This window comes from Siniperca chuatsi, linkage group LG8 (genome assembly GCF_020085105.1).
Source record: "Siniperca chuatsi isolate FFG_IHB_CAS linkage group LG8, ASM2008510v1, whole genome shotgun sequence".
Taxonomy (NCBI): domain Eukaryota; kingdom Metazoa; phylum Chordata; class Actinopteri; order Centrarchiformes; family Sinipercidae; genus Siniperca; species Siniperca chuatsi.
In genome coordinates, this window is record NC_058049.1 from 11,060,781 (window position 1) to 11,083,088 (window position 22,308).

Here is a 22,308-nt window from a genome sequence, read left to right on the forward strand (position 1 = left end):
AACAGGAAAGACAGAATCAACTGTGCGTCATGCTGAATCTGCCCATCTCTGTCAGCCCACCATGCCCTTTAACTATGTAATTAGACCGTTGAGATGGTAATAGAGGGACGATTTCATTTGCTATGTCATTACATTTCTGCACGTGTAAGGATCTTTGGTCAATTCATTTAATAATTATGAACAGCTTCTCATTACTCTCTGGTGTGACCACTGCTGCTGACTGACTCTGAAAACAAAGGGAGGAAAGATTCCAGTGGAGCCATTTTGTTAAGTCCTTAAGGAATGAGGAATACTGCTGGCCAAAAGTGAGTCTGTAGCTGACTCCAATAAAAGAAAATAAGCCAATAACAAACCATCTAATTGTAATTCCAAACAGATACTTTGTTATCATCTATTCGTTCTGGTCAAAAGAATGGACAGCGCTGTGAAATAGCCTCTTGTTTTGTTTACCAGCAATGTGGTGCTGCATTACACATTCAGGAGGCATGCATCCATTTTGCTGAAACAGATACAATCATTGGTGGTGTTAATGAAAAAAGAACTGCCTCAGAAAGCTCTCCCCACTTGCAATATTCCTCATGTACATCATTTCTAATTGCCTCCAATAATGAGATCCCACTTCCAGAAGACCTGTCACCATGCATTTTTTAAGGCACTAAAATTTGTGCAGGTTGTGAAGTAATTTTAGCTGGCAACCAATAGTCAGCAAATTCACTTTTCATTGTTCATCACCCAGTACCAGTTGATTCTAATGGTCACATACTTCCTGACCCTATATACGTCTATCTGTATTTCTCAGCTAAGTCATTATATGGGCGACTGGCAATAAAGGCAGATCCATTTGTATGACTCCATTTGATTAACATAAAATGTAGTTTGTGTCATGTTATTATTCCCCAGTCAAACAACATCAACAGCCAAATTGCTCCAAGTGAAGCAGCTGGTTAGTTAAATATGCCAAGGACCAGACATGGAAGAGCCTACACATGTCTATTACCGCTTCTTCAACCACACCCACACACTTCACAGTCCACTGATAAAAATAGATAGATAAATAATAAAAAAAAAAACACATAATCTTCATTCCTTCATGCATTTTTATAAAGTAGGATTCCTTTTCGTTATCTCTTGCTCATTAAAATTTCTTTCCCATATGAGCTGAGGATGAAGAAAGTAGAGTTGTGAGAAAGTCGACAGCCTTACTGGGGCAGTGTTAGTAAAAAGGAACCAAAATTATGTTGACGGTAACTGAGGGAAGAAACTAAATTTGGCACAAGTTCCCAAATTGGAGCACAGGGCAAATGTAAAGTTCAGACACTGTGAGTGATATTTGTAACTGCTGTCCTCCAGAGTGTGCATTTAAAATAAAATGTCCGGTGTTTCCTCCTCACTCAGAATAAAATTGCTAATGTGAGTCATCCTAAAATGTCTGCAATTTTCACACACGCTGACGCTTGTGCTCTGCTGAGCTGTTGCACCTGTGCATGTGGTGTTTCCTTTGAGGTCAGTAAATACCCTCAGGCATATAGTAACATCCTGGCCTACTCCAGACAGCTTTATCCTGCTTTCTCTACTCTCTCTCCCTCTCACTGACCCACTCTCTTCCTCAGTCTGACTGGCAGTAGTTAAGAACGAACATGACCCTTACACTGACTTCTGCCAACCAAGTGGATGTCTTTTTAAACGGTGAGTCAGAAATGAAACATCAACATTAATTCCCTGCTAAATGATCCCACTGAATAATGGATGAGGGCATGTGGAGATATGTAGATTTCCACCTTCTACCTTTGTGAGCCTAATTGCTGCCATTGAAGCACATCTGAAGTCAGCCCCACTACAAGAGCAGACATGGCTACTATCAGTCAATAATGTTGCCTAAGCCTGTATCAAAGGGTAGCCTTAGCTGTCAGAGATCCCTCACATTAGCGACTCTAGCAGGACATCAAAGACAAAAAAACTGTGATGTTATTCATACTTGCACATCTGAAGCCTGCAATGGGCATAATGCACCTTAAAAGATGGTCTGGTGGCATAAAAAGAGACTCAAGCGCACACACAAATAACCCTTGGTCTTATCTTGAAACTGGCAATACTCACTCCAAAGGATGTTGCATTCCTATTAACACACACACAGCACACACACTCATGTACAAGCACAGATTTTCTTACCTTGGTCCGGCAGCTGGCAAACATTGGGGGGGACAGTCATGTTCAGCACGTCATTGACAGCCGTGTCAATATAGTGTCCTCTCTGGACATCATGTTCACTGTCGGTCTGGTCGCTCTCCTCGTGGCCGCTGTCCTTCAGACTGTTCCCCTCCAGGTCCTTGAATGTCGATGTGCTACATGGGGGCCAGAAGGGAGGAGAGGGAAATGTTGATTAACTGTCACATCACCTTTTCTCACATGCTCTCCTTCGTCCCCGTGTCTCTGATGGTTTGTGATGAGCTCCCTGTCCCTTTTTATGTCCTTTCTGAGAATTCTTTGCCCTTTGACGTGGTCTACTTCCATGAATTCAAAACAGGCGAATAGTAATTTTTTGTTGTTGTAAGTCTTAGTTAAATACTTCACTCCAGCTTCTAAGTATGTAGTAACCACGGGAAGTTTAAATCTGTTAAGAGCCTTTATGGAGTAAGGGGACATTTTCAATTTCACAGATAGCATGGACGCTATTGTGTGTTTCAGACAGGGACATTTGGGATGGATGCACTGACTTCAAGGACATCGCATTGAACAAACAGGAGGCACTCACTCACTACAATCAAACAAATACTGCAGTAATCAGGAATTCCTGGAAGGAAGATGGATGTAGGAAACGCTGGTAGCATACAAACTGAGCATCTGTCTTGTTTGGGGCTCACAGTCAATAAAGAGGGTGGGGTGGGGGGGACAATCAACAGCTGCACAGTAACAGCATGATTTCCCTTCATTTGATTTCCATCCCACTGGAACAAATTTTGCTTTACAAACAACACTAAATAGGGGTGAATATATGAACATGTGTTCATGCAGGAGAGAAAAAATATATGAATGAGTTAATGTAAGAGGAGAAAACAGGTTTGAAAGGAGAGAAGATAATAGACAGAAGAGAAAATGAGTAAACAAATGTGTGCAAACAAAAAGAAAGGTAGAGGAAGTGAAGGACAGTACAAGGTAGCTGCGTTCCCCAGCCCAAGCCTCACATGCTGGGAGCCTGGGAGCCTGGGAGCCTGGGAGAGAGGACTGCAGGTAATGCTGGTTCTCTGATGTTATCACTATAATTGCACCTGTCCCAGACCATAGGCTCACTGGCTCCTGGGGGGATTTCTTTGTAGTGTGCTGTAGAGGCCCACACTTGAATGCTCTTTGTTTACATTAATGCAGGGAATCTTTGGTGGGAAATTGCCATAATGGGTTTTCAAAAGGCTGGGATGGCCTCAAACAAAAGAAAGGCTGGAATGTTCCATAGCTGCAGGTAAAAAGGGAGAATTGTTTTGAAGTGAGCCTGGTTACAAAAATCCTCAATGACTGGAGGGAATTATTATATGACCCCCATCGCAAACCCCAACCCTGCATTCCTGCAACCCTATCTAATATCCTGGTTCAGGTGGACAGGATTACAAAACACAATGAAAACACTTATTCTTCACCTGAGAAAAAAAGAACATAATTACTGACTATTCAAGAAACTGTTGTCTTGAAAAACAGTGGAAGAAAAACAGTGGGAAAATCTCTTGAATATCATTTAATCATTACGTAGTTGTTTTAAACCCTAACCCAATGCAATACAAGCCACATGTGTTGCTAACGAACCACATTACAAAAGAGTAATAAGGTTATCTGTAAATATGAAAATCATTACTTGCTGATTCTGCTGCTCTGTGTAATCTAATAATCTGAAAGTGTGAGTTTGTGGCTCATTTCAACAAGTGTCTACTAAACGCATTACAGAGTAATGCTATTTATCCCAAAGTCTTATCCTTCCATTGCAATTACACTGAATGAAAAACATACAGGAACACATGCAAACGGCTGCAACGGTAGCTGTGCACTCATTAGATAAAACAATTACAGATAACAATGGTAACGAGGTGCTTGTAACAATTCCTAATCAAGACATACCTTTTAATGAGGTGGGCTCTGCTGTTCACGTAACTGGAGTCAATGGAATAATTCTCCGTCTGTAACAGAGCGATGCAGGGGTGGGGAGGTGAGTGGGTGGGGTGGGGGTTTTGGTTGAGGGATGATGGGGGGCAACAGAGAGAGGTACTTTTAATAATGGAAGCAACCAAAATAATGTTACCAGTAATTGGCTTCCAGTAGAAATGTTATTTTACACAAAGGCCCCGGTGAGCAGCCTCGGCTTTCAAAGGGCTGAATCCTATTCTCTTTCAAAGCACACACACAGAGAGGCTGACTGGGAGTTGAGAGCTGAGGAGAGTGTTGCAGTGTGCGCAGCCTCTCTCCTCTTTACCCTCCCTGCTCTCGATCTCTTGCTCTCTCCCTCCACTGCCGGTCAGCCCACTGTCTTTAAAATGGAGTCATTAAGGCGGACAGACTATCATGCAGACAGAGGGAGAAGAAAAGTTTCCCTTTTTTTCTTCTCTGAACTCTTCACTTTTACCATGTTTGAGAAGACATTAATGTAGAAATATTAAATAAATAACTGCAAGAGAAGTAGATGAAATTAAGAGTGTACCAGGGGAATCTTAACTCAGCAATTGCAGATAAAAAGACTTTCAGAATATGCATATGATAGATCTCTGACCCACATTAGAGAACACAGTTCAAAGGCATCCTACAATCTGTTTTTTTCAACTTTTATTTAGCAAGGAGAATGACAAGTACGAGCACATGGACAGAGGAGTTAGTGTACACTGAGCAGGTAGCCCCTCCTGCGTCTGCCAAGCACCTACTCACTCTAGGTAAGATGTGAGAGGGCCAAAGGGTATCAAAGCTTCTCAAAGGACTTTCCCAGTCCCGCGAAAAGCCAGGATACGACCCTTTTGACAAAGTTTGATAAGATGCAGGTGTTTTCTGCAGAAAGAAAGCAGAGCTTTCACTTAAAATTCCACGGCGCAGATACAGTATCCTGATAAAAGCTGTGAGTCTATGGCTGACTTCCGGGGGAAGTCTATAGTGCCGATATCAAAGCAGTGTTGAAAAAAAAAGTCACCCCTATGATAAGAAAGGTTAATGCAGGCACTGGAGCACAGTTGCTGATTATCAAGTGAGCTACACATTTGACACAGGCCTGCTGTTGAGGTAGCAGTGGCCCTGCACAGCTGTCATACATGGTGACCAAACAGATTTGGATTAAAACTCAGTGTGCGACTGAGCGAACACTCTCCTTATTAGATGTTAATGTGGTTTAACATTTTGAACATTTTCAGCGTCTACGTGGAAGTGAGACCACAATGCCAACGAGTCTGAGCAGTAAGGACGGAGGAGCAGAGGAAATGTCAAACATTAGTCCCAGTCTTCTTGGATCTCTTTTGAAATAAATAAATAAATACATACATACATAAATAAAAAAAAGTGATACTGGCAGATCACAGCTGCCAAGGCGTGCTGTTTACCTCTGGCAAATAGCTCCCATGACCTGTTTGCAGTCTATGAAAAATGTAAGAGCTTGTTAATGCTACCAAATACATATCCATGTTTGTTTAGATTCTTGGAATTGATGCCATTTTCTCATGGCTTCAAAGACAACATACATGCTGAGCATTATTATCAGACAGATGCTGACACTGTTCTTGTCTCTTTAGTTGCTGTAAACTATAAGGAACTTGTATGTCAGAAGTGTAGTTATCTTTCAATATTCTCAAAAGTGCATAGGTCTACCTTCAGTCATCAGGAGATAAGCTGTTTGCCATCTCACCTCCTTTACTCCCTAACTAATTATTTCTGCAGGACAATTATATAATGATTAGCATCAATGCAAGGGCAGGCTTCTGATTGGGGTTTGCTAAATTATGATGCAATGTGTTTGCACTGAAGGTTAGCATCATTCTGTCTTCTTTTTACCGTTTACCCCTCATTAAACTTTAATTCATTACTATAGAGAAGATAATTCATAAAAAGGAATTTAATTAACATTTTATTATTAGCCCTTAATTTGGAGCACACCATGTTTGTTCTCTTGTATTACCCCTGACTCCTTTTGTTCCCATTCAGCTTGACTCCATTAAATATCAAAGGTAACGGCAGTGCCAACATACTGCAACTCAGATTAGTCATTAATTAAAGATTAACACATATTTTTTAATTAATTTATATGTATATGTGGTGTTTTATCAGAATAATATCTTTCCCTTAAAAGATTTATAGATCTATAACGCCTCTATTATAGCTCAATACTGTTTCCATGCTATAGAAACACGTGCATAATATGCATATGTTTTGTGTTCCACCTGTGCTCCACTTTGGTCCCAGTGAACACGAATTAAACTGCCTCATCCTCTACAGTGGCTGCGCATCCAGTGAGAGACTAATGAAAATGCAAGGCATGAGTAACAAGGGGAAAACTTCATTTAAAAGACAAGATAGAACATTTCTTGTGAATGTCACTCTGGCTGCAGCCTGTAATTGGTTTGGATGGCAGGTTCTGTGTGAGCACGGCCTGGAGAGGAAGGCAGTATGCCCCTGCTCTCAAGCTGTTCCAGTCCATAAATGGAATTGTACTTTCCATAATGCAATTCTCTCTCAGGGTTTTTACATGGAGTTCTCTTAAGTGTGTAGTAGGTATAACCAAAAGAGATTCTTCATAGTGTCCAACCATTCAGTGTTTTTGCTTCACTATTTCTTCCTCTCTAGCTGATCTTCAACACAGCAGCTGCGCATTAATCAAAGGATTCAGTGGAGATAACCACATTTCCTCTATTTATCAAATTGTCAGTGGAAATAAACAAACACCCAACATGTGAGGGCATAACCTTGGGCACTGATGAGTCACTCAAGAGTGCCTATTCCGAGGAGGAATCGGATGCATTAGCCCAGGCTTCCTGTAAAGAAATGTAATGTCTGCCCCCACATTTCTGACCGACCTCAAATTGGAGGACATGTCAATATATCTTGCTGGGAGGTCAAGTTTCAGGCAAGAGGATGAGGACTGCTTAACTACAGCGAGAATGCCACAAATGGCTACTTAATCAGGTTGGACAATGTGTTGTTGTGATCTGAGCGGCCCCAGTTTGGCGGCCAGAGCCACTCTATCCCCATAATTATTGTTCCGTTTCATCTGGAGGACTGGAGGGAGGTATGTAATCCCTGGTGTCGCCGGGTGACTGATAGGTAGTGTCAGCATGACTGGGGAGGGAAGTGAAAAGAGAGAGAGGGTGAAGATGGGAGGAAATGGGTGAGACTTGACCTGCGGGAGACTTGTGGTCCAGCTGCTGCAGCCCTGTAGCTTTCCCCTTTTCACCCTTTGCGTCTTTCTCTCCAGTAAAACCTGAGGCACAGGGACGATGGGCTTGCTTCTCTGCCACTGAGAGGAAAAGCAATCTCCTCGCCTAGTTGCTGCCGTAAGATTTGATTTGCCTTCCTCCCAGCGTGACAATTGGTTCTGTAGTCTGGATGCAAGTGTATTCATTGTGTGGGGGCATGGGGCGCACCAGAGAGAAGAGGAGGGGTGTGGGAGCGAAGACAACAGTTGTTACACCAGTAAACACCCGACAAGTTCAGCAGATGTCACACAGATAGGAGAGAAAAAGAGAGGGAAAAAAATGTCACACAGCTGCCCTACTGTATGTTTTATCTAGGCTGATACTGCACAGCATAACATTTAAACAGGGAAGCAAGCTAGAAAAATATGGACAGTTGCAGCGACATGCACTAATAACATGTTATTTTGGAAAAGGGATGCATATGTTGATAGCATCAGCAATCTGTTTCCTACTCAAGAATTACATTTATAGACATATTCTTTTTCTTTTCCATTTACAGTTATATAAAATTTTGATAAGCAATCTTTGCCAGGGTGTAACCTGTAGTCTGGAGTAATGACCATTTATTAGATTTCAAGATTAAACACAGACGACAGCACACGATCAATCTTTTAAGCAAAGTTAACATTTGAGAACTGTATCTATTAAACATGAGATAAAATGCTTAAAAACAGAAGGTATTTAAGCAGGGTGGGGCGAGTTGAACAAGACTTCCTTAAAAAAAAATGAATATCTAAAAGAAAAAAAACTGATTACAGAAATGAGTGTTTCATGTCTATGATGGATTCAACTCTTTAATGTCATCAATTTAGCTGACAAAAAACAAGCAGCCATGCTTGCTGAGGACACAGAATGCGCTTACTGCCACACTAAAATGCACAGTTTAAACATACAGAACAACAGACTAGACAGAATCAATTCAAACTGTCAGATCAAATTTTGCTGCTTCATTCTGTGTTTGAGCAGTCTGAGGTTGTGCCTCAGTCTTCGTTTATTGTTGCTGCAGCTTGCTCACGGACTCCCCTCGGTCCCGGAAGGAAATGTTACACATAATGTGTCTTGTTATTGATATCCCATTTCTAAAGGAAGAGATCCAGGGGGTTTACAGCGCAAGCCAGCTGCAATTAGAAAATAAAAAGGCTTCATTATCCAGCTATGTTTGATTGTGGTAAAGTTTAAAGAGTAGTGATGGGTAAAAAAATTAAGAGAAAGGAGAAAATTAGAGCAAAAACACCAGCTGAAGGATGGTCAGTGTCTGAAACTGCCTGTTTACAGATGCAAGTATTCCCCTCATTTAATTTTGCAGTGAGGATGTAGAGGAGTGTGTGAGCATGTGTGTGTCTGCAGGTGATTTTCACACCGCTATACACTGTGAGAATGAAAAGAAATGCTTCGCTTTGAGCCTCTTGCACATTCACATTCTTGCACACACAGACTCTCTCTTTCTGCCTCCCTACAAAAGCACTGCTTCAACAATCCCTGACTTGCAGGGCTGAGCTGGCGCCCAACCACCTCGCCTCTGGTTAGGCACCCATCAGCACCTCTGAGCGGCTCACACTCTCTGTCTGTGTGACACCCATGATGAAGACACAGACCGCAAAGGCACCTGCTCGGAGTGGGTTTATATTTTGTTTACCATGTGAGAATGAAGAAACGCTCTTCGGCTGCTGAGCTGCCTTAACCCTCCACCACCACCCTCTGCCCTCTACCCCAACGACCATAATCACCATCTTCTTCCCGATTATGGAATTTCCCATAGATCGTCTGCCATCTGCTAGATTATAGATTTCCCTCTTCCTTTTGAGAGGGCAGGGCCCCTAAGGGAGGATCAGTGGTAAAAAGGGTGAAAGAGTGCCTGAGGCACAGCCATGGTTGTGGATGAGATTACATTTTCTATTTCTGTCTGCTAAAGGGGGCTTGCCGTGATGAATACAGAGTTGTTACCATTTAATATCAACTGGCTCCCCTGCAAACTCAAATTATACACAATCAATTGTGACAGAAGGGTACACGTATGACAAATAACCTGTCACATTCTCTGCATCATTTCACTTCATCACCCATCAATTCACCCCAAACCCAGTAGCCCATTTGGGAATCAATCATGTTATGAAAGTGAGTGATTCTGTGGAGAAAAGGTTTTTAAAAGCTTCCTTGTTCCACTGTAGCTTGTACATTTCTGCAGTCTTTGTGACCAGACAAAAAAACCCAACAAACTGGGTTAAACAAAATGCTATTATGAGGTCCTTGACCACATGTGTTAAGTGCTGAGTATTGTTTGAGCTAACTAAATAACAACTTCTCTGAAACACAATGTAACAGATACGTAAACAGGACACCTCTTCCTGCTTGTATTTCCTCCTCCTTTTTCTTGCCTTTCTGTGTGAAATTGAACAAATATTTGCTCATTCTGACCAAAACAAACACCCCCTGCTCTCATAAACTGAGACAAAAGGCCAAAGTACTAAGGCTATTGCTTGCTCCACCGGTGTATCACCCCCACATAGGAAACTGCAGATCATGCAGCTTTTGCGATCTTTTATTCTGAAACAGAGACAATAGTCCAGACCAGTCTCCATGTCACTCAGGCCTACAGGCTCCACAGAAGTCCAGTTAGTAGAGATGTGATTAATTATACATACATTGATAGAAACAACATTCATTATTCATGAGCTTCTCAACGTCAAAACTATTTCCCTCCCTTTCAGCATGATGAAAAGATCTTAAATAATAGGCCCCCTTTGCAGACGTCTGCATTCCAGCGGAGTCAGTTGACGCTAAAGAGGCTTAAGTCAGAGCTGTTGTCTTACCAGGGAATCACTTCTTGGGACCAACATGTTTCAAACTGTTGGTGGCTGTGTGGGTTCCGGGGTCTGTGTTTTTGTTTTGTCTTTGTCTTAAGAGACAAGGCTGGTGCTTTTAAGCCTTTCAGATGGAGTTATAGTGTCCACTTAGAATGAATAGGGGTCTACTGCATCCCCAGGCACACAAGGCTGGATAGAGTTTCATTTAACACCTGTTCAGCATTCAGGTCTGCATGTGTTTTCAGACTTATTCTATCTCCAAGTCAGAAAGAAAAACCGAGTATCTCTATGAGATTACGATTCATGGTTTTACATAGTAAAAAGGGGGGAGGGAAGAAAAAGACTTGACTATCTACGCTGTTTCCTAAAAGAAATCGGCTTACTTTTCTTAAAGCCAGTGGAGCCTAATCAAACTCAAATAGCAAGAACTTCCCCTTTAGGCAAGTCTTGAGGGATTTTCTTTAATTTGGATGTCAGACTGAAAAGCTTTCACACTCCTCTCATCCCAAAATCCGTTAATGTGTGTATGGCGCCACATGAGAGAGGTAGGTGGTGATTTTTTGAACAGACTCCGGAAATGTTGATAGTAACATCTAATCCAGGTAGATTTTGTAGTTTCAGGGCCCTCTGAGAATAAGCACTACAAACATATGTTTTTAGCAGTCATTTAATTTTTGTGAGCGAATTACTAGATAACATTTTCTCTTCTCAGTTGTGCCCTATATTAGCCAGTGTTGGGGGCACACTAATTTAGTGCACAAGGAATTCCCAAAGGTTTCTCCCACCTCCCCTGGGCTGGGCCTTAAAAATAAACATTCAGAAACATTGCAGATTATGTAAACACGTTCCCCTTAAATGCTTACATGAGAGCAGTGACTGAATAAACAGCATAACTTTGAGTCACTTTTGAAATCAGTAAATTTAGAATTAATTTTTGATTAACTCAATACACATGAGGACAGCAGAAATCTGTGAATCTGTGAGGAGAGCTGATCAACTTACACTCCACAACATGGTGGAGCATGGCTTGGTACATTTTCTCTTAGCAGCTTAACGGTGGCTGCCAGTCACAGCAGTGCTGCTGTAGTCTCTCTTTATCCCTCCCTCCTGCTCTCTCTCTCTCTCTCTCTCTCTCTCTCACTGTGACAAGGCATCTTTCCAGACATTTTAGTTGGATGGAGATTTGCAGCAGCTCATTACAGACTGGGAGGCTCTGTGAGCGGATGCAGTCACTCGGAGATGGATTGAGTGGGTCTGTTTATTGACATGCCTTAATCTGACACTGGGTAAAGGGAATGAGTCACCGCCTCCAGACACACTACCACATCACAGCCACTCCACCAAACAGGGAGGCAGCACCCAGGATACAAGTGGAACTTCATCAGCGCTCATTAATCCAACTACCCCAGGCCACTTGCTCAAACAAACCATGTTTACACTGCGTGTTGGCTGGATGAAGGGGTGACAGAGCTTTTCAAAGGGCATGTGTGCAGGTGTTCGGATCTGCAACGCACATACAAACATGTACTCCAGACTCCAGCTCATCAAAAACCCACTCACCCTCCTAACCCACAAAAACACAATATCTGTGTACACCAGCTGCTAAAACTCAGTCGATGCACTATGTCTCGCAAATCAGAGTCGGTGCTCAGATCAGGGGTGGATGATAGGGCTCGATGCCAAAGTACGTATCATAGAAAGGGGCTTTTTATTAAACAGATGGGCAGAGATCTTTTAGCTAGCGTCACAAAAAGGCTACTCCTATCAGTGATCAAGCTATGGAAGCCTAGTTAGCTTTTTGACCCTGTTGCTGGTGCTTCAGTGTGAAGCACATCTGGTGCTAATATTTGGGATGGTCTTTCTAGGCAGCTGTCAGCACCGGGATTGACAGCAGAGCTGCTTGCACATCACCACTGCATCTGTAAATCCAGCTTGTTAACAGGACTGTGACAGGTTGCCATCAGGGCACAGGCAGAACAAAACAACATCCAACGCTATGTAGTCCGAAGCTACCATTTGTTTTCCATTACACTGCTGTTTAGTACATTGTCTGAGAGATGTGAACATGTGAATCTCTATATTTTACATTTAACTGTAAATTTACGAAAAAAATCTATATCGTAGCAAAAACAAGAAATATGTGTGAAATGTGTAAGCCAGTCACAAACAAAAATAAATCTGTCTGGAAGAAATGCACACATGCAGACACACAGGCGCACAGGCAAAACAAGCAAAAATGGAATAAACACTCTGTGAGTCAGGACGGCCATAACACAAATTTACAGTGAAACACATGTGTTCAGACACACACACACACACACACACACACACACACACACACACACACACACACACACACAGACAGTCGCAGTGGGGCAGGCAGTCGGAGCGGGGCCTGCTGTCGTCTCCGTCAGGGACTGGGAGCCTGGAAGCTTGAGAGCAAGGCCAGTGGAGAGGGGGCCAGATGCAGCAGGCTTGACCCACTCTTTCGTGAGGGAGGGGGGTGTTTCAGCAGCTGAAACACACAAGGATTAGCCGCACTGACTTCATTTAATTTAATTTGTATTAGGGCTGTCTTTGGGGGCAAACATTGTTTTTAACTGGGAGGCGGTGGGGGGGTGGGGGTTGGGATGTACGGGGTCATGGAAAACAGCAACAGACGGTGGATCTTGCAGTGGATCCACAGGGGAAGGCAAGGCACTGTATTCCCAGATCTCAGACACACACCCACATACACACTCAAGCACAGCTCTTGTTTCCCCCTAATTACATCTATATTAAGTCAAATCTATCCAATTGAAATGCATCTTAGACCCTGCATCCACCTTTCCACTGCTTGATTTCTTGAAATGAATACCTTGAATCCTTTTGTTCTGCCACCATAAACAACATGTAGTAATTTTCTGTGCTTATCAAAGCTCTGCTCTGTGCACTTGTGTGTCTGCATTTGTGTGTGTGTATGTGTGGGTTGCAAACACACACACACACACACACACACACTAAGCTGTTATCTACCAAGAACATATCTTAGGGGTGGATGTTTATCTGTGCTGATGCAGATTGGAGTTCTCTTTGTCTCAGTGCAGTGGTACATAATATTATTTGTCTTTTGTTTTTTTCATCATTTATTTCTCCTAGGCTGATATAGTTTGATATCCTATAGTGGAGAAATCCTTTTAGTTACCGCCAGGCATCTAATGTGCTTTTACTTGTAATCTGGGAATTTAATAAATGAAAAGGAGAGGAAAAAATCTGTAAACAATCGAATAATTCAACTCCCATTTGTATTCCGTGGAACATGAGTTACACTGTTAAGCAGAGGAGGAAAACAACTGCAGTGAGTCAGTGAGTACCCAACATGCCTCCTCACAATTTACAATTGTTCTGTGGAAAAATATGGCAGCGATCAGCCATGAAGTCTGCTGTAGCCAAAGCCTGCAGCCATATGAAAGCTTCCTTTCTGTCTTGGGCAGGTGACAGTCTGAGAGAAAGCTAATGTACCATGCAATGGGAAAAGTAGTTTTATTACAAAAACATCCAAAAAATAAAGAGAAATTGCTTTGTCTTTGCTAGACAGAATGGATTGTACTGCTGGAGCCTGTGCAAGACTATCAGGCGCTCACTAGCAATGTTTTTTTCCCTCTCTCCCCCAGCCCCTATCAAAAGATGTTACTACGTAAAATGTCAAAGAAAAAAGAGGCAAGAGAAGTAATCTCCTTCTCCTTTTTGATCGCAAGTGGAATAATTGGAACCCTCTTAGGCTCATTACATGAGTTGCCCGCCAGCCAAAATACGGCTCCAACTGCCCCTCTTCATTCATGTTGGAGCTTTGAAACATATTGCTTCCTCTAGTAACAACTCCTTATGAGATGCAATGACTAGAGGTCCTGGTACCTACACTAACGGGTAATCCCACAATGCCTTTGAAAATATATCTTTCAACTAACACTGTCAGACATCGATTCAGAGCAATGGGAAGGAAACAGCAACAATGTGGCTCTGTAATAATGTCATTATGCATATTGCACGGCACTTCTCACCCTCGCTCTTTTTTGGCAATGCGTTTCTTCTCAATTACATAAGGTATTGCATATGTGTAGCGAGTTAATTTGGATCCCTATTACTAATAACCTGGTCTTCATTATTATTACAACTATGCTTGTAATTATTGTGACTCTAATTACTATTACTGTATTACCCAAATTAACCTTATTCTGGGTTTAGATCACCCGCACTGATGGTAGCCAAGACATGCCTACGAAGAATGGCACCAATGTTCCTTCAGATAAATCCAGTATAATTAGCTGTGTGCCTTACAGGGCCTGTGTGATGGTAATAATTAGAGCTACTGTAGCAAAGGTCATGCAAAACAATTTAGAGAGGATGCTGGCTGCATGGGTAATAGGAAGAGAGGGGGAGCGACAAGAGGGTGGGGGAGATGTGGAGACTCTTTTCCATCTTTCAGGGATGGAAGATGTATGGTTGTTACTTTACCTCTGCACTTGGTTCATTTTTAACCGATGCTCTCAAAATAATAGAAATTGAAAACCCATTTTAATGGCAAGTAGACTCCCAGCTAACGTAGTTTAAATGGATCCATGATTAGATTTGAGGAAAGTGCTACAGGGTGTATCTGTGAACTGGTATCAGCTGAAATCGATTCGCTGCCTTTGAGGTGTGATAGCTGCTCCGTCACCCTGTTGTTGCATCTGTTCATTAACGTGAGTTTAATGTGTTTATGCTTACCCTTAGTTATCATTATTAATTGTGAGAGAGAAAGAGAGAGAGAGACAGAGATGTGTTTCTTCACCCAAGCACGCAGGTTAATGAGCTGAGTCAAAAATGTTGACACCGAGGTAAACAAGTACTCACACTAAGGTACTTCTATTTCTATGCTCCCCCCATGTGGCTTCTCTCTCTCTGTAACTCCCAGACTGCTCCTAAGCTGAGAGCTCAGGGTTCAGAGCTTGAATCCACCAGGAATTTGCTCTGCTCCCTCACCTTGCCGCCATCACACCCCGATGAGATAAGTAACAACATCACACTCAAATATAGCATCTCAAACAACACATATGTGTTCTACATTGGTCTCTATTCTCTGTTGCAACACTGATGGGGGTGATCTGTTAGTGGCTTAACAGATCAGTGTTTTGCATGTTTTAGCTCATTTACTACAAATAAAGTACTTTACATTACTGTCAACAATACTGTTGTTTTAGATTTTTGAATATGTTTTCCTGTCCTCTAGGGATCTCATGGTTTTCATTCACTTCACTTTTCGCATTAAAGGAATAGTTTGACATTTTGGGAAATATGCTTATTCACTTTCTTGCAGAGACTTGGATGAGAAGATTAATACCACTCATATCTGAGCCAGAAGAGGGTTAGCTTAGCTTTGCATAAACACTAAAGCCCACAAATAAACGTTATATCTCGTTCGTTTATTCTGTACAAAACCTGAAGTGTAAAAACGACAAGTTATGGTTTTACTGAGGGTTATGTGCTGGACTATTTCTTAGCTGGGAGAAGTGGTGGACTGGAGTCTCCGCTGATTGCCTGGCAACCTCATGGTGACAACATAATAACAAAATGTCAAACTATTCCTTTAAATAAATATGTGGGGAAAAAGCATGCAAAAACATTAGTATGATGCTTTAATGGTAAGGTATTTCAGTGATTATTAGAAACTGAGATGGTCCATTTTTAAGAAGACAAGCTGTCTGCTATTTTTATTTCATGAAAATTGATATGCATGAAAATAATGTTAAATTAAGGCAATTGCAATATTCTGTATTGCAGCTTTGATCAGTTTATGTTTGACAGATGATTTGTGATATTCCAATGGTCTTAAATCCATATTTTCTCTGCAACAAAGGCTGGAACCATTGTGTCAAACTGTTAAATGTCTGTGTGAAAATGATTAAAGACAACAAGCACCGCACTCATAAAGTGCTACTGGACATCTGATTTAGCTGCTTTATTCAGTTATACTCAACTTACTGATGAAAATGACTGGGGTGGAAGCAGAGGCATATGCTCCATATGCCTTTGTGACTGTGGGGGTCTAAAAACCGTAAATAGTCGTCAGATGCCTAATCTCTATGACTCATATCCACACTGGCCACATTGGGTGATGATGAACTGTCCTCCCCTACATCTGAAGTCCCAAACAAGTGTTGAGGGAAGCAGTGATAAGCAGGTCCTTATCCTTTTAAAGACATTCCCGTAATCCAACAGTGGTGAGGGGAGGGTGGGGACTTCAGCTTTAAGGGACTTAGTCTGGATTATAGCTAGTCCTCCAATTTAAACCAAAAGTCAGCTTTCTGCAGTTGCTCATGCAAGCTGGCGACTGGCATGTTACCAGCGCTACTAACAAGGAAAACGATGGAGGTCTATAATTAGAAAATGCTCTCATTCAGCCACCAGGCGAACAAACGTAGGTAATGCAGTAGTAAAACTCGACCCGTCCTCATCTAAACTGAACATTCTGCCTTTCTCTCCCCTTTCACTTCCCAGCTGACCTCCTGTGGCTACACTCAAAATGTCTTCCGTGCTGTGTACCTGACTCTCGTTGCCAACCAGCTTAGTCACAGACAAGCTCCTCAGCCAGGGCAAGGCTGCTCTGTCCCCACTGATGCTGCTTCCCACAGCAAAACAAGGCCAAATCTGGGGCTTAGAGGCTAAAATAATCATTACTGGGTAGCGAACAAATGAAAAGTCAGAACACCACTCCCATGACTGCACTCCCCCACCACCCTTGGTATTTTGTCTGCTGTCCTATCGCATACAAACAAAAAGGGGGCAGCCACACATTAACATTTAGGATGGACAACATTTTGGCCTGATAATGAAAACTGAGAGAAAAACAAAGCTAACTGAATTCTCTTTTTTTCTGGAATATACAATTTATTCGAGGAAAGTATACATTTTCGCAACAATTAAAAGGAATAGTTCAACATTTTGGGAAATGCACTTATTCACTTTCTTGCTGAGAGTTGGAAGAGAAGATTGATACCGCTCTCAAATCTGTGCATTAAATATGAAGCTGGAGCCAGGAGATGATTAGCTTAGCATAGCATAAAAACTGAAAGCAAAGGGAAACATACCAGCACAGCTAAAGTTCACTAATTAACACATTATATCTTGTTTGTTTAATTTGTACAAAAAACAAAGGCAACCAGTGGAAACTCCAAAAAGTCACTGCTCCAGGCCAAGAAATGTTCATATAATGAAACTTATGGAACTCTCGGCAGGAAAGCGAATAAGCGTATTTCCAACAATATGTAAATATTCCTTCAAAAGTTATAATTTTCCCATTCTAAGTTGACCTAAAATAGGTCAACTTCTTTTAAGGGACTTTTCGACAATTTTGGTAAGCTAATTGTTTCCCCTGCTTGCAGTGTTTGTGCTAAGCTATGGTAAACACATCACAGAGCAACCTTCTCATCTAACCCTCGTTAGAGGGTTAATTTCCCAAATTTCACATGTAGTTTTTATGATTCATATTAATATTCCTTTAATGCTTCACAGAAAAGGTTCTAAAGAGGTATTTTAACTAAACCATGTGTTCATGTTCCTATGTGTGCATACATGTATGTGCATGTATTCTATATGTTGACGCGTTACCAGTCCTTACAGCCTGCTTTGATGTGACAATCCTTGAACTAGATAAAAGGCACTCGAACTCTATAATGACCTTCCTTCTGTGCTCCCTGTGCAGTCAACCTCAAAGATTATAAGCAATCTTCCCTTTAACAAGTATAGATATGCTGCCTTCTCTTGTCACTAGCTCCCCATAAGACTGAACCGGGAACAGCGCTCAAATAGAGAACAGGTACAGAAGAGTAATCTTGAACTGAGGAAGTTACTGGAGAAAGTATTGCACTTGAGCTTTTCGCTCATTAACTTGGCCGTCTACGCTGTGGTATGTCAAACGGTGGACGTGAGGGGAAAGTCAAAACTGATGTCCCATTGTGCTCCATAGCCAGACACTGACTGAACCCTGAATATTGTTTTCTGATGCCATAAGAGAGCACAAAGAGGCGGGTGAAGTTGTTATCAATTTCCTTGCAAAGCCATCATAACTATTATCATTAGTAGTGTTTTCATCCTCCGAGTTCAGCCCAGAGTAGATATTTAATCTATTCCCTGGCACACATTCTTGTCTTTCCAACTTGACCTGGTATCACTCGAGCAAAGAAATGGTTTCCCGCCTCCCTGGAAACTAGATATGGGCATAAATAATAGGCCTGGGCCCTTTCTGAAAAGCCCTAATCCCAGGAAAACAAACCTGAGTGAAACAGGCCCACCTGAATTGGTTTCAGAAAAACTAGATAATCAAAATGCAAAACAGCCTTTGATAGAAAAATGAGCCGACTTCTAACAACAAATCCCCTACACCTAACATCAGCAAATTCTCCTCCTGAACTTTTATTTGTATGCTGTGTTTGGGTTTTTAATGTAATCACACTGCATACAGCGCTCCATCAATGAGCTATTCTGATTTATGTCAGCCTGAATCAGACTGACTGCTTAGAGCTTTACAGACATCATGAATGAGAAAAGGAGCCACACACTGAACACATTAGGGGTCCCACCATCTCCTCAGACAGGGGGACAATGGGAAGGGGAGCGGAGATAAAGGAGGGGGATAAGAGGGGTGAAGGAATGGTTGACGTTGATCGGGCTAAGAAAAAGGGGACAATGGGAGAAAAGGAAAGAAGAGGCCCAAGACACTGGCCACACAGGGCAGAGGGAACGCGAGGGCTCTGAGAGGCCTATACTCGGTCATAGCCCATTAGGCTGGCTGGGTGAAAATGCTACAGCTCATTACATGCTCTGCCTCTGTTCTGTGGATGAACAATGCACAATTACGCTACCCTGCTGCTCCTTTAGCCATACTGCTGCATGCCTCTGAGGCGGCCGATATTGCTGCTATAGTGGCTTGCCTGCCAACAGCCTCTGTGCTCATCAAACATCCCATACATGTGCTCTCTAATGCACATCCAGGTTTATGTCTAGAAACAAAAGTGCTGTATGAATTTGCTGAAATGAAAGGAGGGGAGAAACAGGAAAGGCTGCTCCACCACTGGAGCAAACAAAACAAAGGTATAATGCAGCATTTGTGTGTGTAATACAATGACGTTTGCTCTCTTTTGTCTGCTCTGCCTTCCTTAAATTCATTAAAAGGGTAGACATGTCACAAGGGGATTGTTATTTTATGTCCAGCGGAATTAAGTTTCACTCGATGTTACAATTACTGTAAAGCCAGGTGCAGGTGCTAACATACAGATCAAAATACAACAACAATAAAGACCGTAAAGTGTAAGCAGACGACACTGAAAGTACTGTGACAATATCTGCAATGCAGTGAATAACTATCATCTATCCACCAGCAAATTGGTTCACTTCAAGTCTTCCTCCTTTCCATTCTACAATTATGCATGCAGAAGTTGACATTTAATCTGATGGGGGGAAATGCTAACTAACATCCTCCTGCTCCCTCTTTGTTTTAGGCAAAAAACAGGACACTTGGAAAGGTCATTCTTCCCTGGTGTCAGAGCTGGCTGCTTGGAAAAGTTTCCGTTCACAGCGAGTATTGTTATGTTTCACAGAATCCCACCCTCCCATTTCCCTGTCAGTCATTCAAAAAGCATAGCATCAGCACTCCGTAGAAAGCCCTGGGAATTCTCTTAACAATGTGGCAACAAGTCTGGTAACCTGCAGTTCAACTAAGACAGGACAGTGAAAAAAAATGTACCAACCTGATATCCATGAATTTTAATTAATACCTTTTCTCTCTGCACATTTGGATGAAATTAGTTTTTGGCACACTCAAATCATAATGGTCATTACTAGAGAACTGTAATTACTTTTTTCTCATTTCGTTTACTTGGTGAAAAACATTCTGGTTTTGTTGTTTCACAACAGATCAGAAAAGGAAAAAAATAATTTCCCCAAAGACTTCTTATCTTCAAGGAGGGATAAATATATTGAAGGAGTGTCGATGGTTTCTTACAGTGCATGCCAATAGACATTGTACAAATGCTTCTGCTTTAGTATTTCTAAGCCAGACAGATGGAGGTGGGCACATTCCTCTGGACATTCACTGGATATGATAGAGCAAATAATTTTGTGAGCTTCCACTGCAAATAGATTTCACTCCTGGCCATAACAAGTCTTAGGGTTTGTGTTTTTTAAATATGAGAGCTGACCTTTTATAGCCTATATTAATGTAACTACAGGCATTTTCAGCCACAGGCAGCAAAATCTGCATTAATGAGAGATGGGGTTATGTTTTTATTCTCCTGGAGCTTCCATCGTCATAAGTTTTCCTGAGACTTGTTAGGTTTTATTAGTTTTCCTTAAAACTTAAGTTTCACACTAGTTTACACTAAAAACTGTAGGAGTTTGACACACAAACTTTGCAAACATTTGTGTGAAAGGATGTATGTGATCGCTGCAAAATGTCCTAATAAATACATTTTCTTGATTGTAAATTTCCACACGTTGACTCCCTCTATGTTGGGACGGCATATTTGTGCCAGAGAGTTTAATTTGAGAAATAAAAAAAAAAAACAATGCCGCGGGAAACTCATTTAAATGGGTAATTACGTCCACGCAGCATTGCTTGCAGGGCTTAACAAGGTGCGTAATGATGTCCCCTTCCCCAGCGATAAACATCATCACTCTGTCCATTTCCTTCACTCCATTTAGCCTTCTCTCATTTACGTGTGGACCCATCAACCTATAAGCCCAATGCCATTATACCCCTTTTTGCATTTAAGTACGTGTTCAGTAAAAATATTTTAACATAAATTATTGGATAACTAATGCCATTATGTGCCTATATTTAGCTCCACAAAAAATCCCTTTCGTTTGATGTTTAATAGGTTTACAAAAAATGTATTCTTTCCACATGATAGAGTTTTTAAAATTATTTTTTCTTTTCAGTGCTCTCGTCTTGAACCAAGTAAAATTATATCAAAAGATAGATGAATGATAAAGTTGATTAGTACCATATGATATTGCTTTTTTATTTTAATGTGCTTGTGTGTGTCTACTGATGTATAAAAATGTCTGTTGTAGCATATATATTTTGCTGATGTTATTAAGATGTTCAACCATTTGATGATTTTATCCTGGACTGTCAAGATTTTAAGGAAATACGAGTTGGTGCAAAACTCAAAACCACTATTCTTTGCTAATACCACCTTCCACGTACATTGAAATAATCATAGGTCTTTTTTTTCAGGGGAAAAGCATCTTGTACTAACAATAGAAGAGTGACATTATTGCTTTCTGTGGAGGTTGATATGGTTTGTGCAATAATATCTCTTCCTCATCCTAACACCACATTTTACAGAGAAAAATAACATGTTTCAGGCAGTAGCAATACAGGTTGAGTAAAATCATTGGCACTCTATAAATAGATCTCTCTGCCCTCCCCTCCTTTCTGTCTCTCCTCGTTTTTCTAGGTCTTGCCGTTTCTCTACAGTATTATTCCCTCTGTATGCTCCTTACCAGTCACATGGGGTTAAGGACACATACAGTGACATGTGTACATCAGACGTCGTCACTCATGTGTTTTGACTCTTAAGCTCTTTGGCTGGATGCTCTGATCCCGACGAGAGGGTGGCAACCCGGCGGGCCTGGATGCTTCTGACTGGCTGCCTGGGGTTGTTATGTCATTTCATTGTACCTCTGCACCATCGAGAATGACATGCAGTGATGGGGTGTTGCGGGTTGGGGTCAAGGCTATAAAAACCCAACCAAGTGTAAAACTAGCACTGGTTATGCATGAAGTGAAAACCATCTTGTTGAGTAATGTCACAAAATCACCCTACAGCTTCACCACTTTTGTGTGTTAAACACGATGGGAGGAACCAGCTGAGCACTGTAATAAGAGGGCACTGAGTGCATCACTGTCACACTGTTAATTTATTTCTGACAGACAAGCCTTTATTTCACCTTATAAACACTGACATTTGAAAAGCAGAGCATTTCTGAAGTCTCTGCCTTACAAATAACCTCTCTAAATAATTAACAGGTTCATCTGCCACTCAATCAGTGCGCATCTG

General features: G+C 41.6%; 1 protein-coding gene across 8 annotated transcripts in view; it reads right to left on the reverse strand.

Annotated features, from left to right (window-relative positions):
* pcdh19 (protocadherin 19) overlaps nucleotides 1–22,308 on the reverse strand; it is a 54,301-nt gene that overhangs the window by 21,023 nt on the left and 10,970 nt on the right. For 4 of the 8 annotated variants that reach the window (XM_044204951.1, XM_044204953.1, XM_044204946.1 and 1 more), the window contains exons 3-4: nucleotides 4,102–4,160; nucleotides 2,170–2,354 (exon numbers count right to left, since the gene is read on the reverse strand). In XM_044204951.1, coding sequence (XP_044060886.1) covers nucleotides 2,170–2,354; nucleotides 4,102–4,160 — 244 coding nt within the window. The remainder of the gene's footprint in view (nucleotides 1–2,169; nucleotides 2,355–4,101; nucleotides 4,161–22,308) is intronic. The other 4 variants (XM_044204952.1, XM_044204954.1, XM_044204947.1 and 1 more) reach the window with 1 other exon arrangement.